Raw genomic sequence first — 24,104 nt, 5'->3', positions numbered from 1 at the left:
TCTCCTGGCTATTCTCTGGAAATCTGCATTCAGTTGCTTATATCTTTCCCTTTCACCCTTGCTTTTCGCATTCCTTCTTTCCACAGCTATTTGTAAAGCCTCATCAGACAGCCATTTTGCTTTCTTGCATTTCTTTTTCTTTGGGATGGTTTTAGTTGCTGCCTCCTGTACAATGTTACGGACCTCCGTCCATAGTTCTTCAGGCACTCTGTCTACCAAATCTAATCCTCTAAATCTATTCATCACCTTCACTGTGTACTCACAAGGAATATGATCTAAGTCATACCTGAGTGGTCTAGTGGTTTTCCCTACATTCTTCAATTTAAGCCTAAATTTTGCAGTAAGAAGCTCATGATCTGAGCCACAGTCAGCTCCTGGTCTTGTTTTTGCTGTCTGTATAGAGCTTCTCCATCTTTGGCTGCAAAGTATATAATCAATCTGGTTTCGTTATTGACCATCTGGTGATGTCCATGTGTAGAGTCGTCTCTTGTATTGTTGGAAAAGAGTGTTTGCTATGATGAGCTTGTTCTCTTGACAGAACTCTATTAGCCTTTGCCCTGCTTCATTTTGTACTCCAAGGCCAAACTTCCCTGCTATTCCGATTACTCCTTGACTTCTTACTTTAGCATTCCAATCCCCTATGATGAAAAGGACATCTTTTTTTGGTGCTAGTTCTAGAAGATGTTGTAGGTCTTCATAGAAGCGGTCAACCTCAGCTTCTTCAGCATCAGTGGTTGGGGCATAGACTTGGATGACTGTGATATTGAATGGTTTGCCTTGGATACGCACTGAGATCATTCTGTCGTTTTTGAGGTTGTACCCCATTACTGCCTTTCCCACTCTCTTATTGACCTAGAGTGCAACTCCATTTCTTCTAAGGGTTTCTTGCCCACAGTAGTAGATATAACGGTCACCCGAATTAAATTCACCCATTCCCGTCCATTTCAGTTCGCTGATTCCCAAGATGTCGATGTTCAGTCTTGTCATCTCATGTTTGATCACATCCAGCTTGCCTTGGTTCATAGATCTTACATTCCAGGTACCTATACAATATTGTTCTTTACAGCATCGGACCTTCTTTTCGCTTCCAGATACATCCACAGCTGAACGTCCTTTCGACTTTGGCCCAGCCGCTTCACTCTTTCTGGAGCTACTTGGAATTGCCCTCTGCACTTCCCCAGTAGCATATTGGACACCTTTCGACCTGAGGGGCTCATCTTCCGGCGTCATATCTTTTAGCCTTTTAACATTGTCCATGGGGTTTTCTTGGCAAGGATACTGGAGTGGGTTGCCATTTCCTTCTCCAGTGGACCACATTTTGTCAGAACTCTCTGTCATGACCTGTCCATCTTGGGTGGCTCTGCACGGTATAGCTCATGGCTTCACTGAGTTACGCAAGCTCCTTCGCCACGACAAGGCAGTGATCCATGAAGGGGAAACAAAGCAGAGGTTCAAATAAAAATTGACTACCCAGTTCAAGTGATAAAGAAAATGCACTGCAGTGTTTTCAACCATTAGTTTAATTCTGTTGGTGTTACCCCAGTCATAGAGTCTATGGCTTCTGAGGAATTTACCAATGGATAATTTTACAAACAATAATGAATAAGAGGTTCTTTGGATGCTAGAACTTCCAAATATATAACTAAAGAATAGTACTTAATTGTGTTTATGTTTTCATATATTTGTTGATCTCAAATAACAAAGGATTAGCAGATATGGTAGCTCCCACACTGAGTTCTCTCATGTCAATTGCAACATTATATAATAGGATGCAATTACATTGGTTTACTTTTTTGGCCTCATTAATCCCTCCTTATTATTCAGCTCAGGTCTGAACAGAATAATATAACATTTTGGAGAAAAGATACAGGCAAGCAGGGCAGCCCCAGAGGCTAAAATGGAGAAGATCTCCACGGCTACCATGTATTTACCTTTGGTGCTCAAATAGGTTGGGATAAAGGTCAACCAAACACTGCAAAACATAAGCATGCTGAAAGTGATGAACTTGGCTTCATTGAAAGTATCTGGCAATTTTCTAGCCAGGAAAGCCACTACAAAGCTGATGATGGACAGAAGTCCCATGTAGCCCAAGACAAAATAAAACATGAAGGCAGATCCTTCATTGCATTCTGCTACTATCTGGCTCATCAGGGATTTCATGTCCAACCTCGGGTATGGGGGAGCAATGGCAAGCCATACAACACAAATGATAGCTTGGATGAGAGAGCAGGAAAGGACAATGAAGTTGGCCAGTCTTTTTCCCACCCATCTCCTCATATTGGATCCTGGTTTGGTAGCCATGAAAGCAATAATCACAGTGATGGTCTTGGCCAACACACAAGAAACTGCCACAGTGAAGATGATGCCAAATGCAACATGCCGGATGAGGCAGGTGACCTTGTGGGGCCGTCCAAGGAACAGGAAAGAACAGAGGAAGCAGAGCAGGAGGGAGGAAAGAAGAGTGTAGGTGAGTTCTCGGTTATTCGCTTTGACTATGACAGTGTCTCTGTATATAATAAAAGTAGTAAACACCAAGGCTGTGACAAGTGAAAAACAAAGAACAATTGAGACTAAACTCATTCCCAATGGTTCTTCATAGGAAAGAAAGGTGATTATTTTGGGGAAGCAGCTGTCATTGCTCTGGCTTCGATATTGATCATCTAGGCACTGGATACATTCATCTATGTCTGAAAGGAAAAGGAAAGAAAAAAAGCTCAAATATGTTAATGACCCATGACAGCTTAGAGCATTAAACCAAATCAAGACAGCTCATTTCAACATTATGTAGGAGCCATCAAAGTTGCATGTCTCCATTTGCAAAGTCAAGCCACCACCTATGATGGCAGTTCAGACTGACTATCAGGAGGGGAAAGAGTATGCGGAGGCATTCCAGAAAAGAGAATAAAATCCCAGGAAAGAGAAAACTATGAGAAATAATAATAATCATAATGACCACCACCACCACCACCACCACCACAACTGTTCCTTGATTTTGTTATGCATAAGTAGTACTAGAGAGAAACTTGAGAGACTTTCAAGATTCTGCTATAATATTTTAACAGGAAGAAGAAGTGTAAGAGCCTTCAAATTACACATCTTCATATTAAAAGTCAAGACACCACTTATGATGGAAGATCAGACTGACTCTCAGAGTAAGTAGAGCCATTCCAGGAATGCTACAAAAAGCAATAACTGTTCCTTGATTTTGTTATGCATGAGTAGTACTAGAGAAAAACTGTGACAGACTTTCAAGATTCTGCTATAATATTTTAACAGGAAGAAGAAGTCCCAGCAGTTCCTGTTTTTCAATCTTGCCTACCTCTAAACTCTGACACACCTCAAATTGGGTTGCTTCCCTGGTCTGGATCAAGCCAATCCTCAGATGTGGAATGACACCACTTTACAGAACCCTAAGGATAGAAAAAGCATTAAGGGTTCCATGTCACCTACCTGTCTTGTTGGAGATCTTTCCTTCTGGACAGGGCGAACAATCATAGCAACAAAATTTCTCCCCTTCCCTCTTTTGCTTCTGAAACCCTGGCTGGCATGAATCACTGCACACAGAAATAGGACATACCTGTCCATAAAAATCAAAAGAGTCCAGGTTGTGAGGAGTTAAGAAAATTTAAGCAGCAACAATACTGAATTTATCCCAGCCCTGCAATATTCTTGACACTGACACATTTTGCAGCAATGAAAATTTGTTAGCCCAGATGGCTTATCTAACTGAGTGAAAATCTGACAAGAAAATCTAAGAATACATACCTGGTTAAAGGTTCTGGGCCACTGAATCATTTCATCATCTATGAAGACTTGTTTTCCTTCAAAAGCCATTGGTTTCACCTGTCCAATTTTGACTTTACGGAAGGAGTTGTTTGGGAATAAAATCATGTGCATTATATCAAAACCAGCAACAATTTCTCTTTTTTCATTAAAATGCATGTTCTCTCCAGCGGAATTGTTAAATGAAATCCCATGAAGAAATGTATGTAGCTGGGAGGAGGAGAAAAACAATAAAGCCATAAGAAGATTAAGAGTAGAATGTCAATCCATAGCATGCTGGACATGCAATTAAGTTTAATACAACTGAGCTCTAGCAAGTTATTGTCTGTATCAGATCAGAAGATTTGCAAGACATCTATCCAGTTGCCAGATTCTGCTGTCTAACATCAAGCTACACTGTCAGAAGGTCACTCTTATGGGACAATGGGACTAACTTTGATACCTACTTGGGTATGGGTGAAGAAGATACATTATTTAATTTTGTGGGTAATTTATGATAACATGTTGTTCTTGGTATCTGGAATTGCTGTATCAATGCTCTGTCTATCACCAATGCTGTCTTCTGGTCCTCGTCTACTACCACGATGTCTGGTTGATTGGCCAGTACCAGCCTGTCCATCTGGATCCTGAAGCTCCACAGGATGTTAGCCCTGTTATTCTACACAACCTTCTGTGGAATCTCCCATCTGGTCTTGGGAGGGTCCAGCCCATACACTGCAGATGTTCCTGTACACAAAGCCAGCTACTTGGTTGTGCTATTCAGTGTATGCTGTTCCTGCCTGCATCTAACACCCTTCCACTATGTGTTGGACTGTCTCTGAGGACTCTCTACACAGTCTGCACCTTGGGTCTGCATCTTGGGTCTTATATATAGATAAAATCAAAGGAGTAAAAGAAGTAGTGATAAGAGGCCATAGTACATAAAACACAATTAGCAAAACTAAACATAAACCACAACAATCAAAAAATAAATAACCCAAGGGATAATAACAAAACTCAGAGTAGCTAATATTGACTGATAACAGCAATTAGACTGAAATGTTATCCATTAATTCTCTTTCCTCTCTCTCTCGCTCTCTCTCTCTCCCCATATCTATCTTTCTATCCATCCATCTATCATCTATCTCAAAACATGGGTATTGTAATTCAAACAAATTGCCTCTATGTTCTCTTGGAGACCTAACTATTTTCAGTTTCCTTTAATAAACCTGTAAGAGATTGGCATTTAAAAAAAAAAAAATTAGTTGTTCATTAAAAATTATCTTGAATCATCTATCTACACTATCTATCATCTATCTATCTATCTATCTATCTATCTATCTATCTATCTATCTATCATCTATATCAAATAAATAATGGAACTTATGTAAGTAAAATAGAATCTGCTTCTCAAATTCTGTACTGTTCAGACTCTGTGAGTTTATGTGTCTTAAGATGGTCACAGTTTAATTCAAGAAATGGCGATTTAATGATACAGTTTTCCTATCCTGTATTTGCTCCCAAAGTGAAAATGTGCCATTCTCGGTCATTGGTAGGAGAAAATGTTGGCAACTAGGGAGGGAGGGAGGGAGGAAAGTGGTAGGGAATTTCCATTAACATTCCGGCAAATTTTTATAATATTTTCTTTGACTGATTTAAAACAAAACAGAACAGTAATGTGAGAAAAATCTGCCGATAGAGAGAGAGAGAGAGAGAGAATGAATTTCATCAGAAATTTATTTTGTTATTGTACATTTGGCAGATGAATATAGAAGATTGGACATTTTCACTGTTTACACCAAATTCTTGTATTATTGGATCATTCAGAAAGGCTGTTTCCTTTTATTGGTTTTTCATTCCTAATCCTGCCAGATTTTTTTTTTTCTTTATTAATGATTTTGGTACTTGATTCTTACTAGATTCTCTCGTAAGCCTTATACTCTAACCATTCATTAAAATATTGCTGCTGGACAATAAATATTAGTCTACATCAGTTGACAGTGATTACAGGAAATCTTCATTTAGCACCTTCTTTGTTTAGCAACCGTTTGCATTTATGACGATGATGAAAAAGCAACTTTGCAACCAGTCCTTATATTTATGACCTTCACAGGTCAGTAAACCAAAGGAAAGCAGAATTAAGAGCATAGTGACCAATTGGCATAACAGCTGAATTTCCGGTCCCAATAGTGGTTGCTAAATGAGGACTACTTGTATTAGTTGGTGATCATATTATTTCTCTCTATAGCCAAGCATTTGGCATCCCATGAAAGCTATTGTGGACATAAATACCTGAGGATGCAATTATTGATTCCAATTATCAATATATATTTGATTCATTATTGGAAAAAGTGGTCTGCTATTTCATTTTATAGTGGCGGGATCATGGAAAGCATATTGTTCTGTTATGGGAATATTACCTGCCAAGGTTGCATGTCTTGAAAGTCAAATCTTTTCTCACCCATTCTTGCTCTGTGTCTGGTCTTTGATGAGTGCATTGAATGGAGAGCCTGGGCTACTGCATAGACAGCATTGTAGATACTGTAGCTGTGTCCACTCATCCTCATTTCAAAAACAGACTGAGGAGGCTTCTCCAGGTTCTCCTTCCCAGTACATAATTCATCCTCCTCCAACAACTCCTCAGAATTTGGAAATGAACATTCAAAGACCTGTTCCCAGAACAACTGGACAAAACCATCTCCTTGAGGCTGATATGGGTTTATCTTCTGAAGATACAGCTGGAATTCCTGAGGTTCGTTGGAATGAATTGTGAAGGACATGGCACCTTGGAACATTTGATAATCCATCCGTCTAGTCACACCTGTGACTGCAAATTCCATCTGGGCTGTCATGATCCACACCTTTCCAAAATACGTGGTTTCAGAAACTAGAAGAGTACTAAAGGTATTTAACCACATAAGATTCATAATATCACCATAGATGACAAGTGCTCTGGCCCTCTGATCCATTATAGAGACTTGGAGATTTCCAGATTTACCCATATCAGTTTGGGTAAAGACGCGACCATGGCGTGGGAACACTTGAATGAAGGCTGAACAGATTCCATACTTGGAAAACAAGGCTTCTATGCTTTTCAAGAAATATTTTCCACTATCATCATCTCCTGTCAAAAGACCTACCCATGTCCAGCCAAAGTGCAGAAGCAATTGGGTAATTCCCATGTACTGGTTTCTGTCATTTGGGACCATGTGATAAAAGGTTGGAATCTCGGCTGTTAAAATTTCTTCAGGGGCAAACGATCCATATGTGAGCTTAAAAACAAAGTGCAGACAGGAGTGAGACATTTTCATAAATGAATCATACCTGCAGAAAGGAAACCCTTATCTGACTATTTATCCTTGTTGAAAATAAATAATAATAATTAAAAATCTCCTATACTCATTTAATAGGCATGGGGAAATATGCTGATTTGGATTGGAAAGAAGGCTTCTGAATTTCCACGATCATCGCAGGAGCCCTTGTTTCTCAAGTGCACTAAATCTGTACCTCATCATACGTTGTTCCATGAACTCAGGGCAAACTTCATTTTCCTACCATGTCTGCTTCCTATTTCAAAACTGGAAAGCCATCTCCATCACGATCGTGAGATTAGTAAAAGTATCAAAATCCTTTCCTTGTTACTATAGCTGGGTTTTGAAGAGGCAGAGGAACTAGAGATCAAATCGCCAACATTCGCTGGATCATGGAGAAAGCACGAGAGTTCCAGAAAAATATCTACTTCTGCTTCATTGACTATGCAAAAGCCTTTGATTGTGTGGATCACAACAAACTGTGGCAAATTCTTAAAGAGATGGGAGTACCAGACCACCTTACCTGTCTCCTGAGAAATCTGTATGCGGGACAAGAAGCAACAGTCAGAACCGGTCATGGAACAACCGATTGGTTCAAAATAGGGAAAGGAGTACGACAAGGCTGTATACTGTCACCCTGCTTATTTAACCTATATGCAGAGTACATCATGAGAAATGCCAGGCTGGAAGAATCACAAGCCGGAATTAAGATTGCAGGGAGAATCATCAACAACCTCAGATATGCGGACGATACCACCCTAATGTCAGAAAGTGAAGAAGAACTAAAGAGCCTCTTGATGAGGGTGAAAGAGGAGAGTGCAAAAGCTGGCTTGAAACTCAACATTAAAAAAACTAAGATCATGGCATCTGGACCCATCAATTCCTGGCAAATAGAAGGGGTAGAAATGGAAGCAGTAACAGACTTCATTTATTTGGGCTCCAAGATCACCGCAGACGGAGACTGCAGCCATGAAATTAAAAGACGCTTGCTCCTTGGGAGGAAAGCTATGACAAGCCTAGATAGCATATTAAAAAGCAGAGACGTCACCTTGCCGACAACGATCCGCATAGTCAAAGCTATGGTTTTTCTAGTAGTAATGTATGGCTGTGAGAGCTGGACCATAAAGAAGGCTGAGCACAAAGAATTGATGCCTTTGAACTATGGTGCTGGAGAAGACTCTTAAGAGTCCCCTGGACTGCTAGGAGGTCAAACCAGTCAATCTTAAAGGAAATCAACCCTGATTGCTCATTGGAAGGACTGATAATGAAGCTCAAGCTCAGATACTTTGGTCACCTAATGCGAAGAGAGGAGTCTTTGGAAAAGACCCTGATGCTGGGAAAGATTGAAGGCAAAAGGAGAAGAGGACGGCAGAGGATGAGATGGTTAGATAGCATCACTGAAGCAATGAGCATGAAACTGAGCAAACTCAGGGAGGCAGTGAAGGACAGGAAGGCCTGGTGCAATATGGTTCATGGGGTCACGAAGAGTCGGACAAGACTTAACGACTAAACAACAACAACAATACATCCATCTCACCTGTGGGATCTTGTATAGTCCTAAAAGATCTGCCATGTGAAAGGAGGTGTCAGATCCAAGTCCTCCAATTACAGCAATTAGGTTTTTGGGGGCTCCACATTCATAGTTGGGAACAAAACTGTGTAATTTGAAGAGCAAATTGAGAAGATTATAATAGGTCATCCTCTCATCATAGTAGGTGTCATAGATGTGGAAGCCCAGCGTGACATTTGGCAAAATTGTAGGAGACTTGTTGATTGAATTTACAGCAAACGCCAAAGCCAACACGTTCTGATAGAACTTGGTCAGCATCCTGCAAATAGAGTTACAAGTCTTTTCATGTATGAATTTGATGAGATGGATAAAGGTCAACACGTCTCTTGGGATGAGGCAGCGTGACCAAGATGAACGAAGATGAATCAGAAGGTCAACAGAGTGGAGCAGATAAAGAGAGAGGGCAAGGTGGAAATATTTGCACGTGTGAAATGCAGCTGAATAGAAATCTATATTCAGAAATCAGTACAATGCTTCCAACTACAATATATGTGATATTAAAAGCCTTCCCCAAACACACAAATCAACTCAGCAATTCTCAGGGAAAGGGTTTTCCAAGTCCTGCAGACACTGACTTCCTAAGAGCTGAATCATGACCCATTTTTATTAGGTGAATAGAAAACAGTCCTCAAAAATGTGATTAAATTTGGGGACAGTTAGTGGTAAATCCCCCCCCCCAGTTTTTATTCTTCTCCCTCCCTTCCTCTCTCTCCTTATTCCTCACTAAATTGCAAATGAATTTCTTCATAGAGAAAAGCAAGCAGTGGTGATTCTGTCTGCTGATCAATCTCAACTATGTCAATTTTGAAGTCTTTTTCATCAATATTCGTCTGGTCTTCCCAGCCGTGGGGCATTGCTTTCTCTGATGTAACAAAACCTCTCACTTTCTCTGCAATTTAACAAAATGCTGCAAGTTCAGCCAGATGAAAATAACAGCGAGTTAATATTTGCCAAGAAGGAAATGAGGGAACAAAAATTAGCTGATATCAAAATAGCAGGAGATTGTAAACAAGCTGGAAAATGACACTGACACAAACAAAATTAAGATAATCTGAATATACCCTGTAACAAGGGTGAGGTGGGTGTTACTTGCTTTCCACTTTTATTTCCCATATCTGACTGTTGGTAGTAACAATTGATCTGGGAAGGGGGGGGGGTGAGTTTCTTACACTGGAAGATCAAAGCCCATATCTTGCAAAGGGATCTTTTTGAAGGCAACTTCATTAAATACATAAATGACCTGAGAAGCCATCCCACCAATGAGGAGAGTCCCTGGCTGATACCAGTCATGAGGAACTGTGAGGAACCTGGTTCGAGGACACTCTCTGGTCGCTGTTTTCCACTCTTCAAGAGACAGCAAAAGGAACAGCGCCAGGACTCTCACCATCCTTGCAGCTGCGTTTTCCTGGAGAACAGAGTCTGCTATATCTGATTCCAGTTTTGTCACCTGTGAGTTTAGACACAAAGCAGCAAAGTCTCTGGATATTACATTGCACGACAAACACGCAGATAAACCAAAAACCTAGGCAAAACAGTTCAGTGATCTGAATTCATTTCTTTTTAAGCTGGGGAAGAACAGTACAGAATGTACAGAGCCCTGCCCTGCCTCTTTCCCCTAAATCCTGTTCTGAAGAATACCTGTATTTTATAAACTCTTTCTCAACTGCATATTGATTTCTCTGCTATTATCTTCCAGAGAAGTAGTAGAGCTCTGATTGATCAAACTGATTATAATGGTGGGGTAATTATAGTGAGAGACAATTAACTCTGCCAGGTATTAGTAACAACACATCGGTAGTAGATATGCTTTTTTGTGTCCCTGATGGTGTCCCTGATGGAACAGCCAGTGGGAGATGAGTTCCAAGATGATCCCATTGATTAAACATGAACGGAATAGCATAGCCCATGGGTGCAGTTGGACCAAGGCAAGCAACTTTAAACCTGATGAATTTATCCCATGACGACACAGAACTTTTTAATCTAATGGCATATCTATTGGGAGCATTGACTTTGGGTCTCTTTCCCATAATTTTCTCCAAAGAGAAGCAATACAAACATGCATTTTAAGACATGTCTTTAAAGTAGAATAAAACTGTTCATAATGGTGTTGATGTATTTATTGCTCTACTCAAGCACTTTGCAAATTGATAGCCCCAAAGTTATTGGATTGCCATCCGCATCCTCTTTAATCATTTTGACTAACAATAGAAGTATTGATCTAACTAATATGAAATTAGGCTGATCTAACTCAATGTCTTATCCATTGTGGCCATAGTTATTGAGAAAACAAGAGGTGTTAAACTCTGTTTAATTAGGACTTGGTGAAAGGTGGGGGGAAGAATGAAGACAAGATCATCATAGAGAGATAGCTTCTTGATCAATAAGCAGGTTTAATGAGATATAAGGGGTAGTAATCTAGTGCCATCTATGGAACAGGGATTCCATAAGGATTTCCTTAGGCCTGATTTCTAGCACCACAAATGCCTCTGCTAAAAAAGGACAGAGAAAATTATTGCAGTTTCTGATTATATAGATCAGTTCCCTAGTTCCAAGGATTGAGTTAGTTGCAACCTCAAGAAACTCAGGCTAATTCAATACTTTCCAGATGCTTCAGGTTTCCTGTCTTTTTTTTTTTTTAAAGAACTTATTTTCTATTCCTTTGCATTTCCCAACTTGTGCAATGTGTAAGCAGTCTAGATGAGATTAATAAAAGATCATAATCAATCAATATAATAACATAAAGCCCAGAAACCTTTAGAAAAGTTTCTAAAAAATTTGGCTATTTGTGATGTTACAGTAACTCTTAAATTCTTGGAAATATTGGTGGGAAGAAAGATAGAAAAAGTTGAGAACCATTCACTGTATCCAACAGAAGAAGAGATCTCTGCCATACAGTGGGTAACAATGAGGACCCATGCATAATTCCCACTTTTCTGGGACTATTGGAAGAATATTCTGTTGATGGATGAGACTAGAAGAGAACTTTTTTGGCTTAAATGAAAAACATAATGTTTGGTGAAAGGTAAACACTGCATTCCAGCATGAGAACCTTCTCCATTTGTGAAATATGGTGGTGGCAGTGTCATGGCTTGGGCCTGCTTTTCTGTCTCTGTACCAGGATGGCATACCATCATTGATGGAAGTATGAATTGTGAATGGTGACAGCAAATTCTTCAGGAAAATATCAGGATCCATGTCCTTGAACTGAAGGTCAAGAGAAAGTGGTTCATGAAGCAAGAACACACAAGTCATAATACCAAAGAATGGTTAAAGAAGAAGAAAATTAACATCTTGGAATGGCCAATCAAAGCTTGCACCTTAAACCTATAGAAATATTGTGGAAGGACCTGAAGTGGGCAGTTCATGTGAGGAAGTCCACCAACATCCCTGAATTATTAAATGCATTTTTTATTGAAGATAGTTTTAACAAGATAAAAACAATAAAAATATTAGAAAAGAAACAAATAAGGAAGAATAGTGAATAAGTAAGAAAGAAAATAGTAAAAGGAAAGGAAAGGAAAGGAAAGGAAAGGAAAGGAAAGGAAAGGAAAGGAAAGGAAAGGAAAGGAAAGGAAAGGAAAGGAAAGGAAAGGAAAGGAAAGGAAAGGAAAGGAAAGGAAAGGAAAGGAAAGGGTAAAGAAAAGGCAAAGGAAGGAAGGAAGGGAGGGAGAGAGGGAGGAAGGAAGGAAGGAAGGAAGGAAGGAAGGAAGGAAGGAAGGAAGGAAGGAAGGAAGGAAGAAAGGAAGAAAGGAAGAAAGGAAGAAAAAGAAAGAAAAGTAAAAATTACAAAGAAGAGGTTTCCGATCTTTTTGACAGTGGTTATAAATGCATTTATAATTTACCTTCTCTCTCTAAAGTTACATCACAATTTCCTTCTTTCCATAAGCTACCTTTTCTAATTTTCAAAGCCAGAAATCACAACTTCATTTCTTTCTCTTTTCAGCAATAGGTACATGAGGGGATTTGCAGTCACTGATAAATATAGCTGTTGGTCATTCTCTAATCAAACATGTTAACTTTGTCATCGTTCCTAGCTCTGTCACCTTCTCCAACCATTCCTCTGTTGTGGCTATTTCAGAGGCTTTCCATTTTTGCATATATAATAGTTTCACAGCAGTAATTATATATAAGAATAATCTTCCACGGCTCTTTTCTGATTGTCCATTAATCCCAGCAAGAAAAGTTCTGGTTTCAGTTGAATGTTGATCTTTAAAACTCTTTATATCGTTATATGTATTTGAATCCAGAAATTTCTGGCTTTTTTACAAGTCCACCAGGCATCATATAGGGACCCTTCATGTCCATATTTCCAACATAAATTTGAAGTACATTCATATATTCTAGACAATTTTTCTGGAGTCATATACCAACAGTACATCATTTTATAAAAAGTATTTTTTAAGTTATAATATATGTTTTGATCCTTTTAACCACATATTTTCTCACTGTTCTATCAGTATGCTGTGTCCAAAGTTCTTAGTCCATTTTATCATAGAGTGTTTCACTTGTTCTTCTTCCATTTCATATTTCAGTAAAAGTTTGTAAATTTTGGCAATTACATCTCCATCATTTGTACATAGTTCAACTTCTGTCTTCTGCAGCTCAGTTCCAAATGTCCTATTATCTACCTTAAATCGTTCTCTTAATGATGCCTACAAAAACCATTAAAAACTACGTAAATCCCTCTGCAGCCAATTTCTCTCTTGATTTCATCTTATATTCTCCATGTTCCTGTTCTAACAATGCTCAATAAGTTAACTATTTCTCTTTACCTATGGTTCCTTTCCTGTAAAATGCTTCTTGTGCTGAGATTCATAAAGGCATTTTTGGGCACAGTCTGGATTTATATCTGTTCCATATTCTCCATATGGCGCTTCTAAGATAATGATTCATAAACTCTCCATTAACCTTAATTTTATCATATCATCGAAAACCCTGCCATCTGAATCTCAGATCATGGCCTTCTAATTCTAAGATCTTCTTATTTCTCAGCAAAACCCACTCTTTCATCCAGTCTATGTAGCAGGCTGTGGAATGCAATTTCATATCAGGCAGTCCAAATCCTACTTGTTCCTTTGCATTTTGAAGTATTTTAAATTTAACTCTTGGTTCTATCCCTTGCCATACAAACTTAGATAAATCTTTCTGCCATTGTTTAAATGGTACATCAATTGTCATGATAGGTATTGTTTGATATATTTACTTTTTTGTTGTTATAGTCACTCTTATGTTAAAGCACTTTTGTGTTTTTTTTTCCTTTTTTGTAATTAATAAAAATTAATTAAAAATAATAGGTACTGTTTGAAACAAAAATATCATTCTTTGCAAAACATTCATTTTTATCACAGACATTCCCCCCCACAATGACGATTGTAATTTCTCCCCATCTTACCATTCCTACTTGATTTCATTCCATATCTTAACATAATTATTCTGGTATACCAACATCCCTAAATTGATCCCTGAATTGAATCACATACTTTTGCCAGACACAAATATGTAACTTTTTATCATTTTCCTCAATATATAAATGAACGAGCATAATATTTTTGACTCACTGGTTGAACTGGGTTTTCTTTATCTAGTTTTAGGACTTCTAGTGAGAAGAGATCATGTTTTAGGTCATATTTAAGCAGAAATATTAAAAATTGAAAAGGGTTCACAAACTTTTAAGCCCCACTGTAAATGGATGAATTGATACATTACAACATGACTCCTTTCTCCTGAAGTAGACAGATCTCCTATTTATAGATTTGATTCTCCCTTGTTTGCAGTGAAACAACTTTTCAAGCTGTTTCAAGTTGATGCTGCTGCTGCTGTTAGCTAGTTACTGAATGTGGGACTTTCTGGTGCAATCTACATCAGTTAAATTGTATAGAGTGAAGATGTAGGTGGATATTTGACCCCTGGTTTGTGCACTATTCCCACCCTCTCTACCTTCCAAATTGTCAAAATCACATTGTGTTGTGGAATCTCAAAGAGAAGACTTGAGCATCCATGAAGCAAAATAGCGGTGAATAGCCAAGCAGTCAAGGAGCTTCCTGAAGGATGTAGTGCCCTTGCTGTTTCCTCATGCATTCCACAGACATCACATTTCCCCAAACCATTGCATTTTATTAATTACCATTTAGAGGTAAATAAAATTGCTACGGTTAAATGAAGTTGGAGCATGTCTTGTTGGGATTGGCTGATTAGTGACAGCTCTCCTTGGTGCATGGTTGATTTCTGCACTCTTCCCTGTTTCAGTAATATAGACTTGACCATCAGAAAAAATTTCTACTGGCTTTATTTGTTTATTTAGACCTTTCCATGCTATCTCTTTCTTAAAACAAAGCACAACAATGAAAGATCTCATCAAATAAAAACACCAAATGAAAACACCCGAACCCAGTTAGAGGTTCTCATTGTCCAATATCTGAACAAGCCAAGAATCTCCTGGTCATTTCCTGTCATATGGGGGGAAATCAATACCTCACCACAAAGGCTAAATCTTTAGTTTAAAGTGTTGAGAGTCAGTTTTGATTTTGTGTGAAATTTAACAGCAGTTCTCATTGTGGAAACAAGACAACAGCAGTTGCCACTTTTTCATCCAGTCCTGTGTTTGAAATATGTATTATTTCATTCACTTATTTAAAAGAGTTGTACAGCCACCAATCTTATGCAACATACGATTATATTTTTTTCACAAAAATATCCATAAAGAAACGTATAGTGAAACCTTTGGAGATGCTGAAATAGTATGGTATGTTGAGTGCCAGAGCTTAAATTTGGCAACCACTACATTATATAACAGGATGCAGTTATTATGGCTTATTCTTTGTCCTCATTAATCCCTCCTTATTATTCAGCTCAGGTCTGAACAGAATAATATAACATTTTGGAGAAAAGATACAGGCAAGCAGGGCAGCCCCAGAGGCTAAAATGGAGAAGATCTCCACGGCTACCATGTATTTGCCTTTGGTGCTCAAATAGGTTGGGATAAAGGTCAACCAAACACTGCAAAACATGAGCATGCTGAAAGTGATGAACTTGGCTTCATTGAAAGTATCTGGCAATTTTCTAGCTAGGAAAGCCACTACAAAGCTGATGATGGACAGAAGTCCCATGTAGCCCAAGACAAAATAAAACATGAAGGCAGATCCTTCATTGCATTCTGCTACTATCTCACTCGTCAGGGATTTCATGTCCAACCTTGGGTATGGGGGAGCAATGGCAAGCCATACAACACAAATGATAGCTTGAATGAGAGAGCAGGAAAGGACAATGAAGTTGGCCAGTCTTTTTCCCACCCATCTCCTCATATTGGATCCTGGTTTGGTGGCCATGAAAGCAATAATCACAGTGACAGTCTTGGCCAACACACAAGAAACTGCCACAGTGAAGATGATGCCAAACGCAACATGCTGGATGAGGCAGGTGACCTTGCGGGGCCGTCCAAGGAATAGGAAAGAACAGAGGAAGCAAAGCAGGAGGGAGGAAAGAAGAGTATAAGTGAGTTCTCGGTTATTTGCTTTGACTATGGCAGTGTCTCTGTATATAATAAAAGTAGTAAACACCAAGGCTGTGATGAGTGAAAAACAAAGAACAATTGAGACTAAACTCATTCCCAATGGTTCTTCATAGGAAAGAAAGGTGATTATTTTGGGGAAGCAGCTATCATTGCTCAGGCTTCGATATTGATCATCTAGGCACTGGATACATTCATCCATGTCTGAAAAGAAAAGAAAGAAAAGAAATGAGAAGAAAAGAAAAGAAATCTCAGAAATAATAATGTCGCATTATAGCTTGACTGGATTAGAAGCCAAATCAATTCAGCTCACTTCAACATTGTGTAAGAGCCATCAAATTACACATCTTCATATTAAAAGTCAAGACACCACTTATGATGGAAGATCAGACTGACTCTCAGAGTAAGTAGAGCCATTCCAGGAATGCTACAAAAAGCAATAACTGTTCCTTGATTTTGTTATGCATGAGTAGTACTAGAGAAAAACTGTGACAGACTTTCAAGATTCTGCTATAATATTTTAACAGGAAGAAGAAGTCCCAGCAGTTCCTGTTTTTCAATCTTGCCTACCTCTAAACTCTGACACACCTCAAATTGGGTTGCTTCCCTGGTCTGGATCAAGCCAATCCTCAGATGTGGAATGACACCACTTTACAGAACCCTAAGGATAGAAAAAGCATTAAGGGTTCCATGTCACCTACCTGTCTTGTTGGAGATCTTTCCTTCTGGACAGGGCAAGCAATCATAGCAACAAAATTTCTCCCCTTCCTTCTTTTGCTTCTGAAACCCTGGCTGGCATGAATCACTGCACACAGAAATAGGACATACCTGTCCATAAAAATCAAAAGAGTCCAAGTTGTGAGGAGTTAAGAAAATTTAAGCAGCAACAATACTGAATTTATCCCAGCCCTGCAACATTCTTGACACTGACACATTTTGCAGCAATGAAAATTTGTTAGCCCAGATGGCTTATCTAACTGAGGGAAAATCTGACAAGAAAATCTAAGAATACATACCTGATTAAAGGTTCTGGGCCACTGAATCATTTCATCATCTATGAAGACTTGTTTTCCTTCAGAAGCCATTGATTTCACCTGCCCAATTCTGACTTTATGGAAGGAGTTGTTTGGAAATAAAATCATGTGCATGATATCCAAGGCAGCAACCATTTCCCTTCTATCATTAAAATATATATTCTCTCCAACTGAGTTGTTGAATGAAATGTCACGAAGAAATGCATGTAGCTGGGAGGAAGATAAAAACAACAGAGGGATAGTATAATTAAGAATACAATGTCAATCTATGAGAAGTTTGAAGTTCAATTGTTATCTAGGAGATAGTATAGGAGAAGAGCTGTGTTAGTCTATCATAGAAAAAATCTGAAGCAGTGTGATAGTTAAAGGAGTAAGGAAGATGACCTTGACCAAACTATGCATATACCTAGGCATATTTTGTAAGTTACCTAGGCAAAAGGAGGGGCGGGGGTAGAACGAATTCCTAGCAGAAAAAGCTGAAGATCCACTTCTCTTCCTTCTCTCCCTGCTTCTCACCCTACCCATGGGTATCTTCTCTTGCCCCTCTTCTCCTACTCTGGGTGGTAGACAGGTGGACACTTGTGAAAAATGCACTGATGCCCCGAAGCTACTGAGGCTTTGGGCAGACTACAAATCTACCAATTGATTGGCATACATGTCCCACACCAAAAGCATGGGTGGTTTATGCAGAGAGTATGGAAGATTTCCACCTTGATGGATGGAATGGCAAAAGGGGCCAAAGCATTATTTAAAGTCCAAAACGGCCAGATAACATTTGGAAAGTGGTTCAGATAAAAGCTTCCCTGATCACTAACTCTAAGAAGGAGTAGGTGGTCCAGCACAATCAGGCTTGCAAGATTCTTTTATTACAGCCAATTTCAATTAAAGCCTTCCCATAGAGTTAATTTTCTGGCCATCTCTACCTAGTAGCTCTGACAGGTAGCAGATTTTCCAACTAACCAATTTTATTAAAAAGCATACACTTTCCTCAAATGCAGCTCACTTCAGCTTCAGGTCTGGAAGGTGATTGTCCATTTCAGTTAGGAAGATCCCAGAAATACTATCGAGTTGCCAAAATCTGCTCTGTAGAGTTAAGACTATGCCTTCAGAAGGTCATCATCATGAGACAATGGGCAGGGCTAGCTTTAGCCTAAGGCCAAGTAGGCCCTGGCCTAGAATGCCAAACATAGGGGGCACAGACACTGTCCCTACTTTTGAATCATTCTGAAAATGCAAATCTTTTCATGCAGCAGGTGGCACCATCTGTCAATGTGGTCTAGGGCCCCGTATAGTCTTGAATTGGCACTGACAATGGGACTAACTTTGATAGTATAGATCAAGAGGATGTTGCTTTTTGTGGGTAATTTACAGCCTATGACCGTGATCAAATGTTGTTGTTCTTTAAGCAGTGAGAATGCTTAGTTATCTGGTAGATTGAAATCAATGTTGTATTGAACACTCATGCACAATATAATGAATTCTAGTTGCCCTTCTTGATGAGTTTAAGGAAGGATAAGTGATAAATTCTCCTTTAAAAAAAGAAAACAAACAAAACAAGAAACCACTGATAGAGGGAAGTGACTAAGGTGTAGGACTGACACTGAGGAAATCAGGTTCTAGTTCACACTCAGCTGCAGAATATCTTTGGATGTAAGAACTTGCATGGAGCCTGGGAGAGATTCACATCTAGCCTCTCCCATCAGCTACAATTACAGCTTCCCAATTCCCATGCAAAGGTTTCCACCAGCAGAGGGATAGGTTGAGTTCTAACAGTGGGCTGCTATGATATTAACAAGAGAGGCACTCTCTCTCTCTCAAGTCAATGTATCTCACAGGGGTTTTCACTGGAGATAGGAGGAAACTGTGCTATGGATGCCAACTTAAGCTCCTGGCCAAAAAGCTATATAGAAATTTAGCCAACAATCAGAATGTTTTTCAAACATCAGGTTGACACAGATTGTAATAATAAATATATGATGTAGTGAAACAATAATAATTGTGTTATGAACTCTTGTAGAACCAAAATGGTTAAAGCATTGGACTGGAGAAACCAGGTTCACATCCACCTTTACCAATGGAAGCTGACTGCAGGCTTTGGTCCAGGTGCTCCCTTTCAGCCCAAGAGCCAGAATAATCCTCCCTTTATTTTTAGAAAACCAGGCCAACACACATTGCTAGCTCATAAATACATGTTGTAGTGAAGCTATAATTGCTTTAAGAAATACCATAGAGCTATAGCATGTTTAAAACATTGGACTAGCCCTGAGGAGATGCAGGTTCAAGTCCATCCTTCATATGGAAGCTCATAAGGGACTTCAGGTCAGTTACTTTCTCTAAGTGCAGATTTCAGGGAATCTTGAACACCTGTTGCCATGAAACAGTTTCCCGATTGCCAGGGACTACAGTACAGTTGAACTCACATTACAGTTAAATCCACAAACATATCAAATGACCTCTTCTCTTCTCTTCTCTTCTCTTCTCTTCTCTTCTCTTCTCTTCTCTTCTCTTCTCTTCTCTTCTCTTCTCTTCTCTTCTCTTCTCTTCTCTTCTCTTCACCAAGGTTTTGCAATAGAATTCCACATAAGTAAAAGGAGAATCTGCTTCACAAATTCTGTACATTGAAGAGTTTATGAGTTTGTGTGTCTTGGCTTCAAGAGATTATCATTTAGTCATAAAGCATTCCTATCCTGAATTTGCTCCCAAGGTCAGCAAGTGACATTCCTGATTATTCTTAGGAGAAAATGTTAGCAATCATGAAGGGAAGGAAGGAGGGAGGAAAATGATAGGGAATATCCACCAACATTCCTGCAAAGTTTTATTTTCTTTTCTCTTGGGCAAAAACAAACAAACAAACAAAAAAAACAGTTTTAACCATATGTATTGTCGAAGGCTTTCATGGCCGGAATACAGTGGCTGGTGTGGGTCTTCCAGGCTGTGTGGCCGTGTTCTGGAAGTTTTGGTTCCTAACGTTGTGCCAGCATCTGTGACCGGCATCTTCAGAGGGCAGGAGCACAGACAGGAGCAGTTCTGTCTATGCCCAGGATGATGTGACCCTGTTGTGGGTATTTATAGAGATCTGGGGGGGGATTGGGGTATGTGGTGTGGGGGTTAGGGGGGGTGTGGGGGTGTGGGGGATTTGGGTTAACGAGTGGCTGCTTGTTTTGGTGTCAAAATATGTGTGTATCTTCCTGGGGATTAGGCAGGATTTTTCTTCTTTTATTGAGTTGTTAGAGAAGAAAAAACCCTGCCTAATCCCCAGGAAGATACACAGATATTTTGACATCAAAACAAGCAGCCACTCGTTAACCCAAACACCCCACACACACCCCTAACCCCCCAGATCTCTATAAATACCCACAACAGGGTCACATCATCCTGGGCACAGACAGAACTGCTCCTGTCTGTGCTCCTGCTCTCTGAAGATCCCGGTCACAGGTGCTGGTGAAACATTAGGAAACAAAACTTCCAGAACACAGCCACACAGCCCGGAAGACCCACGCCAGCCACAGATTTAACTATAGTTTCAACTGGGAAACTGTCAGCCTCTTAGACCAAGCTAATTCCAAAAATGTGAGGGAATTCCTGGAAGCTTGGCATTCAGACAAGTCAGCCATCAACAGGAACAGAGAGATAAACAACATCTCTAACAAACTATTCAAAAGAGACAAAGGAAAGGAAACAAAGGCCAGAACATCTCCTCACCAGCAAGCATCACCCAGATAAGCAGAGATTAACACCAAACAAGCAATCAAGCAGTAAACAATGTCCTAATCAAGGAACTACCAAAGAGCAAAACAAAACAAGACAAAACAAAACCCACACTCCGATTAACACTGTTAGGGCAACTACTGTATATAAACAGAGAGCAAACCCCATTTATTCTAGCACTGAAGATGTTACTTAGCCTGGTAATGAAACATTTGCAAGAAAACAACCAAGCTCAGAGAACCCCAAGGACTCCACAATATAAAAAGACTTTGGAAAAAAAAAATCAGAAAAAGTGATTTTTATCATAGGTTTATTTTGTTCTTGTATATGTGGCAGATGAGTGTATAAGGCACATTTCCATGCTTACACCAAAATCTTGAAATTTCTTCTACAATTAAACCATTCAGAAAGGCTGTTTCCCTGTATTGGTTTTTCATTCCTAATCCTGCGAAGGTTTTTTTTTTCCAATGACTTCATTTTATTGCTTTTGCTACATTTTCTCTTAAGCATTCTATTCTAACCATTCATATTGCTGCTGGACAATAAATGTTAGTCAGTGATAGTTGACAATGATTATTATTTGATGATCATTTTCTTTTTTAACAGTTAAGCAGTTGGTTTCCCATGAAAGCTATTATGGACATAAATACCTGAGGATACTAGTATTAATTCTAATCATTAATATATATTTGATTCATTATTGGAAAAAGTGGTCTGCTGTTTCATTTTATAGCAGCGGGATCATGCAAAGCATATCGTTCTGTTATGGGAATATTACCTGCCAAGGTTGCATGTCTTGAAAGTCAAGTCTTTTCTCACCCATTCTTGCTCTGTGTCTGGTCTTTGATGAGTGCATTGCGTGGAGAGCATGGGCTACTGCATAGACAGCATTGTAGATACTGTAGCTGTGTCCACTCATCCTCACTTCAAAAACAGACCGAGGAGGCTTCTCCAGGTTCTCCTTCCCAGTACATAATTCATCCTCCTCCAACAACTCCTCAGAATTTGGAAATGAACATTCAAAAACATGTTCCCAGAACAACTGGACAAAACCATCTCCTTGAGGTTGGTATGGGTTTATCTTCTGAAGATACAGCTGGAATTCCTGAGGTTCATTGGAATGAATTGTGAAGGACATGGCACCTTGGAACATTTGATAATCCATCCGTCTAGTCACACCTGTGACTGCAAATTCCATCTGGGCTGTCATGATCCACACCTTTCCAAAATACGTGGTTTCAGAAACTAGAAGAGTACTAAAGGTATTTAACCACATAAGATTCATAACATCACCATAGATGACAAGTGCTCTGGCCCTCTGATCCATAATAGAGACTTGGAGATTTCCAAATTTACCCATATCAGTTTGGGAAAAGACACGACCATGGCGTGGGAACACCTGAATGAAGGCTGAACAGATTCTATACTTGGAAAACAAGACTTCTATGGTTTTCAAGAAATATTTTCCGCTATCATCATCTCCTGTCAAAAGACCTACCCATGTCCAGCCAAAGTGCAGAAGCAATTGGATAATTCCCATGTACTGGTTTCTGTCATTTGGGACCATGCGATAAAAGGTCGGAATCTCAGCTGTTAAAATATCTTCAGGGGCAAACGATCCATATGTGAGCTTAAAAACAAAATAAAGATAGGAGTGAGACATTTTCATAAATGAATCATACCTGCAGAAAGGAAACCCTTATCTGGCTATTTATCCTCATTGAAAATAAATATTTCTCCTTTACTTATTTAACAGAGATGGGGAAATATGGTGAACCTGAACTGGGAAGCAGGCTTCTGAACCTCCCTGATCATCCCAGGACCCCTTATTTCTCAAATTCTCTATATCTATTCCCTTATCTTTTATACTTCCATGAACATAGAACAAACCTTAATTTCCTTAACCTCCTAGCTCCTCCTTCCTATTTCAAAACCACAAAATCACTTCTCTGATGTCATGAGATTAGTAAAAGTATCAAAATCCATTCCCTGCTGCTATGCATCAACCTCACCTGTGGGATCTTGTAGAGTCCTAAAAGATCTGCCATGTGAAAGGAGGCGTCAGATCCAAGTCCTCCAATTACAGCAATTAGGTTTTTGGGGGCTTCACATTCATAGTTGGGAACAAATCTGTGTAATCTGAAGAGCAAATCCAGGAGACTACGATAGGTCATTGCGTCATCATAGTAGGTATCATAGATGTGGAAGCCCAGTGTGACATTTGGCAAAATTGTAGGAGATTTGTTGATTGTATTTACAGCAAACACCAATGCCAAAACATTCTGGTAGAATTTGGTCAGCATTCTGGATATAGAGTTAGAAACCTTTTCAGATATGAATTTGATGATATGGATAAAGGCCACTATGGGTGGCCCAACTTTTGTGAAGATGCAGTGTGATTGCACTATGAAGATTAATCAGATGTTTCAAAAGGGATGAATGATTAAGAGGGGAGAAAATAATGGAGGGGATAAGGGGAAATCACACGGTTGAAATACATGCAGTTGTAAAATTTAACTGAATAGAAATAGGCATTTAGAAATCGGTAAAATGTGTCCAAGTCTAAATAAATTCATTATTTTTTAAAAAATTAGGTTACTACAAATCTTTAGTTCACCTAACAGACATATTGACTCAGCAGTTCTCAAGTACAGGATATTCCCCATCCTGAACTGCAAACCTTGTTTCTTAGGATGATAGAAAACAGCCCTCTAAAATGTGAATTCCTTCCTTCCTTCCTTCCTTCCTTCCTTCCTTCCTTCCTTCCTTCCTTCCTTCCTTCCTTCCTTCCTTCCTTCCTCTTTTCCCAATTAAATTGCATAAAACATTCTTGATACAGAAAAGCAGACAATAATTAATTCTGCCTGACCGTGAGTTTCAAGTTCTTAAGATTCTTCCAGCCCCAGGATATTGCTTTCACAGATTTAACAAAACTTCTTCAAGTCTCTCCCACTTAGCAGAATGCTGTAAATTCAGCAAGATTAAGAAAACAATGAGCTACACTTTTTAAGGAAGAAGAGAGAGAAGAATAGCAAAAACCTAGAGCTGAAATGAAGGGAGGAGGCCAATGTAAACAATGCCAGAAATTGACTTAGAAATAAGCTAATCCGGATGCATGCTGTAAGAGTGGGGTGGAAGACAGGGAAGCATTTCTTTTGTAGCTCTGCTTTTTTTTTTTTTTCATACTTTACATTTGTAGAATTTGAAAAAAG

The 24,104-nt window shown here is 39.2% G+C and overlaps 4 protein-coding genes across 4 annotated transcripts; all 4 read right to left on the bottom strand.

The window, feature by feature from the left end:
* Positions 1-1,785: 1,785 nt before the first annotated feature.
* LOC103063923 (vomeronasal type-2 receptor 26-like) lies at positions 1,786-3,897 on the bottom strand. The gene is made up of 3 exons (XM_025176102.2): positions 3,766-3,897; positions 3,451-3,577; positions 1,786-2,687 (listed from the first exon to the last, which is right to left on the bottom strand). The coding sequence occupies exons 1-3, from the start codon at positions 3,895-3,897 to the stop codon at positions 1,786-1,788; spliced, it is 1,161 nt and encodes a 386-aa protein (XP_025031870.2).
* A 1,411-nt stretch (positions 3,898-5,308) lies between these two features.
* On the bottom strand, positions 5,309-6,971 carry LOC148215864 (vomeronasal type-2 receptor 26-like). The gene is made up of 2 exons (XM_088141970.1): positions 6,224-6,971; positions 5,309-5,334 (listed from the first exon to the last, which is right to left on the bottom strand). Exons 1-2 carry the CDS (start codon positions 6,969-6,971, stop codon positions 5,309-5,311), a joined length of 774 nt encoding a protein of 257 aa, XP_087998096.1.
* Positions 6,972-15,446: 8,475 nt separating this feature from the next.
* Positions 15,447-23,195, bottom strand: LOC103064170 (vomeronasal type-2 receptor 26-like). The gene is made up of 4 exons (XM_088141969.1): positions 22,905-23,195; positions 17,167-17,394; positions 16,852-16,978; positions 15,447-16,354 (listed from the first exon to the last, which is right to left on the bottom strand). The coding sequence occupies exons 1-4, from the start codon at positions 23,193-23,195 to the stop codon at positions 15,447-15,449; spliced, it is 1,554 nt and encodes a 517-aa protein (XP_087998095.1).
* On the bottom strand, positions 21,656-22,459 carry LOC148215863 (vomeronasal type-2 receptor 116-like). Its single transcript, XM_088141957.1, has one exon. The coding sequence runs from the start codon at positions 22,457-22,459 to the stop codon at positions 21,656-21,658; it is 804 nt and encodes a 267-aa protein (XP_087998083.1).
* Positions 23,196-24,104: the final 909 nt, after the last annotated feature.

The sequence above is a fragment of the Python bivittatus genome, unplaced genomic scaffold (assembly GCF_059951505.1).
Source record: "Python bivittatus isolate LINGU-HERP-01145 unplaced genomic scaffold, Pbiv_v1 ctg000420_np1212, whole genome shotgun sequence".
Lineage (NCBI taxonomy): Eukaryota > Metazoa > Chordata > Lepidosauria > Squamata > Pythonidae > Python > Python bivittatus.
This window is presented reverse-complemented; position numbering and strand designations above follow the sequence as displayed.